Genomic DNA, 13,832 nt, shown 5'->3' on the forward strand with positions numbered 1-13,832 from the left:
GCCCAACTGCCACACAGCCAAGGCACTTCATACTACAGTGATATGGTTTGCCTGTGTCCCCACCCAAATCTCATCTTGAATTGTAGCTCCCATAATTCCCTTGTGTTGTGGGAGGGACCCAGTGGGAGATAACTGAATCACGGGAATGGTTTCCCCTATACTGTTCTCATGGTATTGAATAAGTCTCATGAGATCTGATGCTTTTATAAGGGAAAACCCCTTCCACCTGGCTCTCTCATCCTCTCCTGTCTGCTGCCATGTAAGACGTGCCTTTTACCTTCTGCCATGATTATGAGGCCTCCCCTCATTAAACCTCTTTTTCTTATAAATTGCCCAGTTTCGGGTATGTATCAACAGCTTGAAAACAGACTAACACACACAAGGACAGGCACCTTAGGCAGGAATGTGCAGTTCATGTCAATGCCATTCACAGACTGGCTGCTGTCTAACCAATTCCTCATTCCACTGAGACTGGAAAATAACACAATGACTATCGACAGTGGAGAGGAATAACCTTCAAACCCATATATAATCATTTTATGAATTTGGTGATTATAAATCTTATTGGGTGACCCAGCAACTCCATTACTGGATATATACCCAAATGAATATAAATAGTTATATTATAAAGATACATGCACATGTTTGTTCGTTGCAGCACTATTCACAATAGCAAAGACATGGAATCATCCTAAATTTCCATCAATAACAAAGAAAATGTGGTACATACACACCATGGAATACTACGCAGCCATAAAAAAGGAACGAGATCATGTCCTTTGCAGGGACATGAATGGAGCTGGAGGCCACTATCCTTAGCAAACAAATGCAGGAACAAAAAACCAAATACCATATGCCGTGGGAGCTAAATGATGAGAACATGTGGACACATAGAGGGGAACAACACACACTGGGGCCTGTCGGAGGGTGGAGGGTAGGAGGAGGGAGAGGATCAGGAAAAGCAACTAATGAGTACTAGGCTTAATACCTGGGTGATGAAACAATCTGTACAACAAACCCCCATGACGCAAGTTTACCTATGTAACAAACCTGCACTTATACTCCTGAACTTAAAAAAAAAATCTTATTGGGAAAAAATATTAAAGAAATGCTAAGTATTATTACCAACTTTAATATTTGTGATATTTTTAAAACTTTCAAAATGTTGCCACCACTACCATTTAAGTAAAACTCTGGGTCTTTTTAAAAAAGAAATGATTAGATGATCTGAGATTGAATTTGAGAGATCCCTGACAGCATATACAACTTTTCATCCAAAATACGTAGCTGCCCCCTTATCTCCCAGTTAAATAGTCATTAGCATTACTCGCCAGTGATCACACAGCAACAAAGCGTCATTTGGAACGAATACCAACTCATTTGCTGTAACTACGGATTACTTTTTTTTTTTTTTTTTTTTTTGAGACGGAGTCTCACTCTGTCACCCAGGCTGGAGTGCAGTGGCATGATCTCGGCTCACTGCAACCTCTGCCACCTGGGTTCAAGTGATTCTCCTGCCTCAGCCTCCTAAGTAGCTGGGATTATAGGCACACGCCACCACGCCTGGCAAATTCTTATATTTTTAGTAGAGACAGGGTTTCACCATACTGGCCAGGCTGGTCTCTAACTCCTGACCTTGTGATCCGCCCGCCTTGGCCTCCCAAAGTGCTGGGATTACAGGCGTGAGCCACCATACCGGGCCAACTATGGATTACTTTTAAAAACCAAATCACGCAGCTGATAATGTGACTTCCCAGAGCAAACAGGAATATTTTTATTCATTTCACAAATATTTCTTCCTTTTTTTTTTTTTGAGACGGAGTTCCTCTCTTGTTGACCAGCCTGGAGTGCAATGGCACAATCTCAGCTCACTGCAACCCTGCCTCCCAGGTTCAATCGATTCTCCTGCCTCAGCTTCCCAAGCAGCTGAGATTACAGGCGTGCCCCACCATGCCTGCCTAATTTTGTAGTTTTATAGAGACGGGGTTTCACCATGTTGGCCAGGCTGGTCTCAAACTCCTGACCTTAAGTGATCCACTCACGTCGGCCCCTCAAAGTGTTGGGATTACAGGCGTGAGCCACCATGCCCGTCCATTTCACAAATATTTATTAAGCACCTACTATGTGCCAGGAAGTGAACAAAACAGACCAGTGCATTGGAGGAATATGATGCTGATGCCAGGGTTGCCTGGTTGGGAAGGCAGTCCACTAATGCCCGTCTAGGGATCATGACAAATCACATGGAAGAAATGACAACAGGGCAAACTTCCTCAGGGTTGGGATTATGGGATGTGCATCCACTGACGAAGTGCTAACCAACCCCCAAACCCTGCGACTTCTGCAGAGCCTGCGAGACCCACACACCATGCCAGGCGCCCCGTCTTGGTGAAAAGACACAGAGAAAGAATTCAGAGATGCTGCTGCCTTCAGTATGAGTAATTTCTGTGTGGCCTGGGGCAAGGTACTATACCACTGATTCTGACTTTTTTTTTTTTTTTTTTTTTTAAAGGAAGGCATTCCTCTAGTCCCTCAATTAAGGCTGAGAATACACCCTTGCCCAGTTCGTGGATGATGAAGCTGCTTTTTCCTAAGACCTGGGTGAGACACTCAACAACCAAACCAATTCATCAGCATCTTGGTGGCTCAGGCCATTGTCCCAGCCTCTGCTCCCAGACGGCCCAGAAGCTTCTCACCTGTTGGTCTCCTGCCTGAGCTCACCCAGCTGGAGGCTCAGGTGCTGCTGGTGGGGCTGGGCCTCCTGGCCAGGTCTGGCCGCTGGGGGATAGCCCTCTTCTGCTTCATCCATGTCCTTATCTACCCCTTCAGTCTCACAGGTAGGCTCAAAGTGGGCTTGGAGCTCTGCAAATCACACAAGACATGACCATGGTGAGCAAATCAGGCCAGTAGGGCCTGGGGTCACAGACACCCGGGTCAGCAAACCGGGCTGTTTGGAAGCTGGCCTGGCCCGTGCCATGCTCCATTAGGGGACCGCTGACTTTACAAATGGAGAGGAGACCATTCTATTTGGTTCTCTGCAGCGTAAAGCTGATCACGCCAGTTTCCAGAGGAAGAAATTGAGGCTTAAGGATATAAAGCGAGCCAAGGCCAGCATTTGAAGGGTACAACCAGGCCAGGCGCGGTGGCTTACACCTGCAATCCCAGCACTTTGGGAGGCTGAGGCAGGCAGATCACTTGGGGTCAGGAGTTCGAGACCAGCCTGGTCAACATGGTGAAACCCCATCTCTACTAAAAAATATATACAAAAATTAGCCAGGGCCAGGTGCGGTGGCTCACGCCTGTAATCCCAGCACTTTGGGAGGCTGAGGTGGGCAGATCACAAGGTCAAGAGATCAAGACCATCCTGGCCAACATGGTGAAACCCCATCTCTACTAGAAAAATTAGCTGGGTGTGGTGGCGCACACCTGTAGCCCCAGCTACTTGGGAAGCTGAGGCAGAAGAATTGCTTGAACCCGGGAGATCGAGATTGCAGTGAGGCGAGATCACGTCACTGCACTCCAGCCTGGTGACAGAGCAAGACTCCGTGTAAAGTAATAATAATAAATAAATTAATAAATTAGCTGGGCGTGGTGGTGCGTACCCCTGTAATCCCAGCTACTCGGAAGGCTGAGGCACGAGAATCACTTGAACCCAGGAGGTGGAGGCTGCAGTGAGCTGAGATTGTGCCACTGCACTCCAGCCTGAGTGATAGAGCAAGACTGTCCCAGAAAAAAAAAAAAAAAAGAAAAGAAAAAAAGAACTAGGTACAGCCAGACTGCCACCCAAGCCTGTGCCGTTTTTACTACAGAAGATGTCTGCTTGGAGTGGGAGAGGAATTAAGCACTGGGGTTTCCCAAGCCTCTCCTGCAGCCGAGCCTGGGCTACACAGTGCATTCAGGAGGGTGAGCCGGAGCCGATCAGCAGGGGGCTGAAGGAAAGGGGGAAACCGTGATGGCAACAGAATGGGCTGTAAAGCCTCCCTTAGCAGGAAGAAGTTGCCAGAGAAGGAGAATCAACTTTGGTAACGTTTCAAAAAGGAAATCGGGCTGGGCGCGGTGGCTCAAGCCTGTAATCCCAGCACTTTGGGAGGCCGAGACGGGCGGATCACGAGGTCAGGAAATGGAGACCATCCTGGCTAACCCAGTGAAACCCCGTCTCTACTAAAAAATACAAAAAAAAAAAAAAAAAACTAGCTGGGCGAGGTGGCGGCGCCTGTAGTCCTAGCTACTGGGGAGGCTGAGGCAGGAGAACGGCGTGAACCCAGGAGGCAGAGCTTGCAGTGAGTGGAGATCGCGCCACTGGACTCCAGCCTGGGCGAAAGAGCGAGACTCCGTCTCAAAAAACAAAAAACAAAAAACAAACAAACAAAAAAAAACAAAAAGGAAATCGACAAAAACCAAAGATTTCTGTAACTACTATGTGATGATTCGGAGAGAGGAATCTGAGCCACTGTATTGTCAATTACCCAGGAGGCATTCCTCAGTGCACAATGAGGGGGATCCCAGGGGACTGGAGGATCCTTCCTCTCTGGCCCCATGCTCCCTTTTTATTTTATTTTTATTTTATTTATTTTTATTGAGATGGAATCTCACTCTGTTGCCCAGGCTGGAGTGCAGTGGCGTGATCTCGGCTTACTGCAACCTCCATCACCTAGGTTCAAGCGATTTTCCTGTCTCAGCCTCCGAGTAGCTGAGATTACAGGCATGTGCCACCAAGCCTGGCTAATTTTTTGGTATTTTTAGTACAGACGGGGTTTCACCATGTTGGCCAGGCTGGTCTCGAACTCCTGACCTCAGTTGATCTGCCCACCTCGTCCTCCCAAAGTGCTGGGATTACAGGCGTGAGCCACCGTGCCCAGCCCCGTGCTCCCTTTTGAGATCGTGAGTTTAGTCTATGTGCAGTCACCTTCATTATGCTTCAGGGACATGTAAATACAGCACCATGAGATGCTCTCAGAACTGCAGCATCAGCCCTGCAAGAGGTCTATGACAACAGGCATTTAATTGCAAGGAAGTAGATAACCAAGATGGAAAAGAGAAAAGCAACAACTGTTGAATGAAGAGGGTACTTCTTATCTTTTCACGGCCTAAAGCTGACCTTGACCACAAAGGGGGCGCTCACCTGGGATGAGAATGGTGACCGCGGCCTGCACCGCTCGGCGGATGATGTTGTCCATTGCGAACATCCAGTGGGGCCTAATTAAGTGGTTCCTCAAAATTTTATTTACCTAAAAAAACAAAGAAAAATCACAAAAATCCAGATTTCTAGTGCATTGCACGGAGAATCATGACAATCTATACTCATCCTCTTGGGGACTGCATGCAATTGGCCAGTTCACCCAGATGCCACTTCCTGGACTTCACTGTTTAGGAGGAGCTGCTGAAGCTCAGGGTTCGGGTGCACACAGTTAAGAAGAGATGGGGGCTATGGAGGAAATGGTCACTGAATTCCACGATCTGGTGTGTTCCCTAGGGCCAGATGGAGCACTTACGGCATCCTGAAATCCGAACAGCACCAGGTGAATCTGACTGATGGACGAGCTGTCAAAGTCCAGGTCCACCTTGAGCTTTGAGATTGTGGTCGCCATCACCCGGTGCTCTGGGGAGCGGATGAAGTCCCTCAGGATCCCAATGATTTGCTTGATGTGGCCAACTGAGAGATGCAACTCTTCGGAACTCTGACAACACACACAAATCATTTTCACTGAGTGAGTCGGATTGAGAAAGCGAGAATTCAGAACATACTGGGGGAAGCAAGATGGTTCATTTGCTGAGAAACTTGTGGAACTCCCAGGTGAGAAGGGGTCTCTGTTGGTTCCTGGAATTCCCTCCATAACCATCCTGTCAGGGTTCTGGCCTCTTCTCCCTGGTGGGTGCACGGCTAAGCCCCTCTGTGAATGGCCTCCTGTTTAACCCCTTGTAAGAGCCCCCATCAAGGCCATAGACATAGTTCAGAGCGGAGCAGTGGCCTTTTCCTAAAAGGCCCTTTTCCATCCAAAATAAGGGAGGGGGGCCAGGCGTGGCAGCTCACACCTGTAATCCCAGCACTTTGGGAAGTCTAGGCAGGCGGATCTCCTGAGGTCAGGAGTTCGAGACCAGCCTGGCCAATAAGGTGAAACCCCATCTCTACTAAAAATACAGAAATTAGCTGGGTGTGGTGGCAGGCACCGTGTAATCCCAGCTACTCGGAAGGCTGAGGCGGGAGATTCACTTGAACCTAGGAGGTGGAGCTTGCAGTGAGCCAAGACCACACCGCTGCACTCCAGCCTGGGCAACAGTGAGACTGTCTAAAAAAAATAATAAAGATTAAAAAACAATAATAATAAACTGAAATAAGGGAGGGGGATCGGTTTACCAGTCCTGCGCCCTAGTTCAAAGTCAGATATTTTCACCCATAACCACCCTCCCCAAGGTGGCTGTTCTCCCAGCTTCTGAGGGCAGCTCTAGCATGTCCTACAGTTGGGGATTCACTCCAGGACTCAAAACCGGATCATGCGAGAGGCCAGAGAAAGTGCTTCGGGCTTTCTGCTACAATCTGGCTGGTTTTCACCAGGTGGCAGCACCGCCCCACCAATGCCTAGAATCACTGCGGTATCTGCAAATCCATGTTTCCGCAGAGCTTTTTTCTTTGTATTTTCTTTTGTTTTGTTGGGGAAGGGAAGGACATTAGGGAAACATTTACAGTGATCACTGTAACTATGCAGATGTTCCAGGGCGGCAGGAACCGAGGTCCCTGACTGGACCTGTCTGGGGACTGGGACTTGGGCAGAGGGAGCGGGAAGAGTCGGTGCCCTCCCTCGGGCAAGCACCTGGGCCACGCACTCCTGCAGGTTGGAAACCACCTGGTTCTGCTCCTCCCAGAGGATTTTGTACAGGATGGCGCGGCGCTCACTGTCCTTGCGCAGCAGGAAGAGGCCTGGGTCCCTGTCCTCCGGGGATGAGGCCAAGCCGCGGTCTTCCAAGGCTGAGCTTTCGTCTGGAACACTGTGGACAAACACGTGTGACAATCTCTGTGTGTGCCGGGGCACTGTCCCCGGGAGTGTGTCACATTAGGACGCCCTGGAGGAGGGCTGAGAGGTAACTGCGACGCAGTCCCTGTGCTCAAGAAGATGAAATTGTCAGAGGAAGGACAGACATGCAGTGTTCTGTCAACCCCCACAGCAGCGGGGAGAGCAGAAGGAGGGGGAGGCGGGATAAAGGAGCCTCCCAGGAGAGGGGGAGGAGGGAGGGAGGGAAGGGGGCAAGCGCAGAAGGAGAGATGAGGGAGGAAAGGTGAGGGGGACAGGGGGAGGAGGGAGAGAGAGGAAGGAAAAGAAGGACGGGAGGAGGAGGGGCATAGGAGGAGGAAGGAGCCAGAAGATGAAGGGACAGAGGGGGCGAGGGGAGGTGATGGGGCGAGGGGAGGTGATGGGGAGAGAGAAGAGGAAGAGGAAAGAGGGGAAGTATCGAAGGAGAGGGGAGAAAGAAGGGAAGAGGAGAGATGGGTGAGGGCACATGTGGGGAATGAAAGGACAGGGAGGGAGGGGCAGGGACAGCGAGTGAATGAAGCGCCCTCCTTGCCAGGATGGGACCGCCCAGCCGCCGTACTGCCCTGCAGAAGGGAAGCAAAACCCCTCAGCGGCCATCTGCTTGGGCCCAGGGAGGTGCCTTGTGGCAGAGGACTGCCAGCACCTTTTCAGGCCTGCAGCGGAGGGACAGGACGCGGGTGTACCTGAGAAGGTGGCCAAGGTGATGCCTGGGCGCCTGGGTCCTCTCAAAGAGTGCGTCAGGCTGGGCGTCGGAGTCCGGGGAGACGGAACTGTGCTCACTGCTGCTGGTGGCCATGGGCTCCCCCTGTGTGGGCAGGGCCAGGACGACACCCCGGGGACCTTCTGTAGGGGGACAGCCAGACACCGAATGGGGAGCCTCAGAGAGGGACGGGGTAGGGCTGAGTCCCTGGCAGCCCCTCAGGCCCAGGTGAATTGCCCAGGCACCCAGGATCCTGGAGAAATGTGGGTCGGGCGGGGTATGGGCCCCAGGTGCTGTATTTCTACTCCGATGCATGCAGTCGGGGGTCCCTCATGCAGCAAGTTGCTGAGTCACTCTCTGGTGGCTTCTGACCCTGATCGGTACCAGGGAAAAGAGGATAAACTGCTTCCTTTTCAGGGTCCACTCTTACATCATTGCCAGTTAGGACTTACTGCCCCAGAAGGTGTCACTGGACTTCGGTGGCCTGCAGGACAGCCACCTCAGGCAAACCTCCCTGACACATCCTTTCATCAAGGTCAGGGTTGGCACATGATGACAAGCCAGGCTCCAAAACGGAAGCCCCAGGCTCTGCACGTGGGGAAGACAAAGAACCCCAGCTGGGGTACCTCTAGCCCCCCCACTCTCTTCCCAATCCTGAAGGAACAACTTCCAGCAGAGGGCAGTCCAGCCACCCAGAGACGCCCCGGGCCTCTGTCAGAAGATCCAGGTGCATTTATTAAATTTTGACAACCTCCAAACCTACTGCATAGGTCCCGTCACTCTTTACAAAAATGGGCATGACGTGAGCAGCCCAGTACTCTGGCCAGCCAGAACTCGCCCTCCTGAGCAGCAGAGAAACCCAGGGGCCCAGCATTCATGTGGCCAGGGTGCTGCCCCAGCTGGCCAGGGAGGCCTCACCTGAGGGCTTGAAGGCAATTCGGTTCTTCTTGGCCTTGTTCACCTGCCTTAAGAAACGCTCTCTCAGTAGCTCAGCGGCGGTGGCACGTTTGTGGGGGTCAGGCTCGAAACAGGATAAAATGAAGGCTCGGGCTTCAGCTGAAAGAGCTTCTGGAATCTCAGGGTGGATCTTAAACATGCCCACCTGTGTTTAAGGGAGAGACAACCGATGTGTCAGTGAGGCCTTGGGTGAATTCGGGTATCCACGTCTCAGTCCAAAGCTCCTGTACACCTGGCACAGGGCGGGCATAACCCATGCCTCCACCCCGAGGTGGAGTCCATTTCCCGCCCTGCCCCCGGCATCTTGTGACTTGACTTTGACCAACAGATGGTGACAGAAGTGACATGGTGAGAGTTTCGGGACCTGGGCCTTAAGAGGTCTTGTGGCTCCGCTAGTCCCCCTTAAAGCCCCGAGAATACCATGCAGAGAGGAAGCCCAGGAGGCACAACCCCGTGGAGAGGACGCCCCAGCCATCCCAGCTGGAACTGCCACGAGGGAGGGGCCTCTCAGGCCACTCTGCTCCAGCCAAACCACCTTAGCTGCAACCACGTGAGTGAGCCCAGGCGAGACCCACAGAAAAGCCAACAGCTCACGGAGGCATGAGAAAAAGCCATCGCTTTGAGCTTCTGAAATTTTGGGGTGGTTTGGTACATAGCAGTAGAGAACTGAGATGGGACTTGGAACACAGCCTAGGGCGGCATGTCCTCTAAGGATACTGAAAGGCATCTGTTACCTGTTCCCTGACGCACAGGGTCCCCAAGAGATGCCTTTAACACCTCTCAATCCCTCTGCATCCACAGCCCAGATTCCCAGCCTCCAGCTGAAAACCACAAGCAGACAAAACCTTGAGGCTGCCCACGTACAGACAGGTAAGTAATGGCTCTCTGTCCCTGTGACCTGTAGGGAAGCAAGAGTTGGTTCTGAGCTGTCACATCTTGCTGTGACATGGGCATGCTTCCATGACATGTTACATAGCCCCTCATTCATAACTGTTCCCAGTAGGGTGGCCCTCTCATCTTTTTAGGAGTTGTCACCTTCAGTTTCGCAGTCCACCCTGTGTCTTTTCCAAGCCCACCCAACAATCCAGGCGTGGAAGCTGTTTTGTCCTCCAGACCCACACCCATTCCCAGCTCCTCAGAGCTCCTGGGGGCTGGCTTGGCCTCCACGAGCCCCGCCGAGAGAGCTCAGAGTGCTGCAGTGTAGAGGGTAGAGCCTCCCGACTTCATGTCCCCTTGACTTGGCAGCCATGGCCATGTGCTGTTTCCAACGTACCGCTCCTCCTGGCCAGGCTGCCCAGCTCAGGAGTTACGGATTCGAAGAACACTAAATGCTGGGTGAAATTCCCCCACCAGGTCTGCAATGCAGGGCGCCTCACAGGTGGCTCCTCTCACCTGAGCGGTAGGGAGGTTAAGTCGGCAGTGCTCACAGGCGCTAGGATACAAAGACCAACATTCAGGCAAGAACATGAAGAGGAAAGGGTGGCCTCTCCCCTGGCTCTCAGAAGACAGCAAAAGTGGGCAGCACGCTGACACCTGGCTGGGATGTCCTCTTTAAGGGTGCTTTGCTGTGACCCAAAAGGTCCTCATATAGGTCTCCTGGGGCCACTGTAACAAAATACCACAAACTGGGTGGCTGAAACAACAGAAGCTTATTATCTCACAGTCCTGGAGGCCGGAAGTTCAAGATCCAAGTGTTGGCAGGGCCAGGGACTCCTGAAACATGTAGGGAATCCCCCTTTGCCTCTTCTAGCTTCTCGTGGTCTTCAGGTGGTCTCTGGCACTCCTTGGCTCCTAGATGCACCCCCCTCACCCGTCTGCCTCCCCGAGGCATTCCCCTGGGAATCGCACTTTGTCTTCTGAGCATGTGTGTTCAAGTCTCCACCCCCACCCCCCAACTTTTTGAGACAGGGTCTCACTTGTTCGCCCAGGCTGGAATACAGTAGCATGATTATAGCTCACTGCAGCCTCCAACTCCTGGGCCCAAGGGATCCTCCCACCTTAGGTTCCTGAGTAGCTGGGACCACAGGTGTGTGCCACCAAATGGGCTAATTTTTTAATCTTTTGTAGACACAGGGTCTTGCTATGTTGCCCCAGGGGATCTTGAACTCCTGGCCTCAAGTGATCCTCCTGCATCAGCCTCCCAAAGTGCTGGGATTATAGGGGTGAGCCACTGCACCTGGCTCAAATATCCCCCCCTTTTTAAAAGACACCAGGCTGGTCCAAGTGCAGTGGTGTTTGCAGCTAGTTGATGACAAACAGTTACAGATTTCTTTGTTCCTTCTCCACTCCCACTGTTTCACTTGACTAGTTAAAAAAATAAAAAGATTAAAAAAAGAAAAAAAAAGTATAAAGACACCAGTCATACTGGATTAGGGCCCACGTTCCAGACCCCATTTTCATTTGATTTTCTTTGTAAAGACCCTATTTCCAAAGAAGGTCACATTCTGAGGTACTGGGGGTTAGGACTTCATAGATCATTTTTGGGTGACACAGTTAAATCTGCAACACTCCCTTCGGGGGAAAGAGAGTTTCCTTTGTTTCAGATACGGCCCAGAAGTTTCTTGAAATTTTTCTAAAGGATTGAAGGGTACCAGAAATAAGTAACACAGGGGCCATTATTTATTTAATAATAACTTTCTCATTGGCAATGAAAAGTGACTTCCTATGCCATCCAAAGAAGTCAATACATTTTCAAACCCTTTGTACAGGCTGGGCACGGTGGCCCTCGCCTGCACTTGGGCGAGGAGCACTTTGGGATGCGGAGGCAGGTGGATCACTGGAGTTGCCAGACCAGCCTGGCCAACATGGTGAAACCTCATCTCTACTAAAAATACAAAATAGCCAGGCATTGTGGCCCACGCCTATAATCCCAGCTACTCGGGAGGCTAAGGCAGGAGAATCCCTTGAACCCGGGAGGCAGAGGCTGCAGTGAGCCAAGATCGCACCACTGCACTCCAGCCTGGGCGACAGAGTAAGATTCTGTCCAAAAAAAAAAAAAAAAAAGGCCTTTGTACAGTGAATTAGCTAAACAAAAACAAGTGGAGGTGGGGAGCCACTCACGCCCTATTGAGCAATCGAGCCAGTCACAGCCTTCAGCCCTCTCCCAGGTTTCCCGGAAGTCAGCTGGTCAGAAAGCAGCCAGTCATGGCTCTCAGGTGGGCCTCATGTTTTTCTCATCACCCGCTGCTGTTTATTCCAACGCTGCTACGGAAGCTGCAGGTTAGATCTACAATGGCCCCAACAGGGTCCACCGCAGATGGTCAAAGTGCTGAGGAAGGTCATCGCCGTCTTCCAGCTCAGGCACTCAGGGTCCTGTTGGGATTGCAGGTGTCAGAAGACTCTTGTCGACTCGAGGTCTTGGCCTTGGCTCTGAACCCCAGCAGCTGACAGGAGGGCGAGAAGCCCTGAGAACCTTCTTCAGGGGCCTGGCCAGGCTTAAGAGAGCAGCCAAGGCACCCAAACAGGCAGCACTCGGGACCCATTGGACGTGCTGCCCTCACCTCAACCGGCAGAAACCCATACTCACACCTCCAAGTTCCTTCTGCCCAAGAGGCAAGCAGGGAGCCCGGCACAGACGCACGCCATGAAGACACCATGTTTGGCAGAGAAGCCAGGAAGAGGCCTCTGGAATCGCATTCTATCAGGCCCATGTCCACACACTGTGGCCCCATCATCCATAAGCAATGGCCATTCGTCCTTTTGTGAGCCTGCTCTCTCAAGCCAATGCTCCATGGAAGGTCAGTGCTGGAAACGGCATCCGAGGGCCAGAGCCCTGCATTAGTCCGTTCTCATGCTGCTATGAAGAAATACCTGAGACTGGGTAATTTATAAAGAGGTTTCATTGATTCACAGTTCCACGTGGCTGGGGAGGCCTCAGGACATTGACATTCACGGCAGAAGGCACCTCTTCACCGGGCGGGAGGAGAGAGAATGAGAACCAGCAAAGGGGGAAGCCCTTATAAAACCATCAGATCTCGTGAGAACTCACTATCACAAGAACTGGATGGGGGAAATCGCCCCCATGATTCAATTATCCTCACTAGGTCCCTCCCACAACACGTGGGGATTATGGGTAGTACAGTTCAAGATGAGATTTGGGTAGGGACACGGCCAAACCCTATCAAGCCCCTTCCATGTTTCTAAGTATACACGAGGCCAGAAGCTGCACACCTGACCTTGGGTACACAGGGGTGTCCTGGCATCAGCTTCCCGTGAGGCCACAAGGAAGGACATCCCTTTCCACAATTTTGGCTGCTCAGCCGTAAAAACCCCCACCCACAATGCTCAATCTACACTATGCTGGCCCCAGCACACGGACTGCCCTTCCTGTTAGCTCCGGGAGAGTTGTTGGAATGATAAGGGCTATATTTACCTGATAGCCCAACTCCCGCCTCTCCAGAAGCCAGTCAGAAACCTGTCTCCCAAAGGCACAGACCCCACATGGCCTTGGAGTCTTACCCACTGTAAGAGCAAACATGAAGGGAAACTAAGGGCCTGGATTCTCCCTGTTGAAAATAAGGGGAAAGGGCCTTCCCCCACCCCCACCCCACCCAGCTTTCTTAGAGCCTTGACTTTAGAGAACTTATAATTGTAAGGTTCTTTCTGTCTCCAAATTACATGTGAATCTTTTAAACAGCTAAATAAGCCTCTTGCCAGAAATGTCTTTTCCAAGGACCCGGAAGCCATCTCTTTGAAATGTAATCATCAAAGAAGAGAGGGTCTCTATCTCCTAGTTTCCTTTTCTTTTTTTTAAACTTGTCATCTTTTATTAATTTTTTCATAACTCTGCTCTCCCCAGAAATAGGAAGGTACACTTTTCACTTTGGTGGTGGCTTCACTCCAAAACTACCTACCTACTGTCTTAAAGATACGAGTTTAGTGTTTTCCTTTTTTTTTTTTTTTTTTTGAGGCGGTGTCTCGCTCTGTCACCCAGGCTGGACTGCAGTGGTACAATCTCGCAATCGGCTCACTGCAACCTCTGCCTCCCGGGTTCAAGCGATTCTCCTATTTCAGCCTCCCAAGTAGCTGGGATTACAGGCGTGTACCACCACGTCCAGCTGATTTTTGTGTTTTGTATTAGAGATGGGGTTTTGCCATGATGCCCAGGCTGGTCTCTAACTCCTGACCTCAGGTGATCTACCCGTCTTGGC

General features: G+C 51.2%; 1 protein-coding gene across 1 annotated transcript in view; it reads right to left on the minus strand.

The window, feature by feature from the left end:
- MAP3K15 (mitogen-activated protein kinase kinase kinase 15) overlaps window positions 1-13,832 on the minus strand; it is a 150,374-nt gene that overhangs the window by 6,264 nt on the left and 130,278 nt on the right. The window contains exons 20-25 of the mRNA XM_050776619.1: window positions 8,644-8,827; window positions 7,709-7,868; window positions 6,807-6,981; window positions 5,490-5,675; window positions 5,120-5,225; window positions 2,694-2,859 (exon numbers count right to left, since the gene is read on the minus strand). Of these exons, the coding sequence (XP_050632576.1) occupies window positions 2,694-2,859; window positions 5,120-5,225; window positions 5,490-5,675; window positions 6,807-6,981; window positions 7,709-7,868; window positions 8,644-8,827 (977 nt within the window). The remainder of the gene's footprint in view (window positions 1-2,693; window positions 2,860-5,119; window positions 5,226-5,489; window positions 5,676-6,806; window positions 6,982-7,708; window positions 7,869-8,643; window positions 8,828-13,832) is intronic.

Source organism: Macaca thibetana, chromosome X (genome assembly GCF_024542745.1).
Source record: "Macaca thibetana thibetana isolate TM-01 chromosome X, ASM2454274v1, whole genome shotgun sequence".
Lineage (NCBI taxonomy): Eukaryota > Metazoa > Chordata > Mammalia > Primates > Cercopithecidae > Macaca > Macaca thibetana.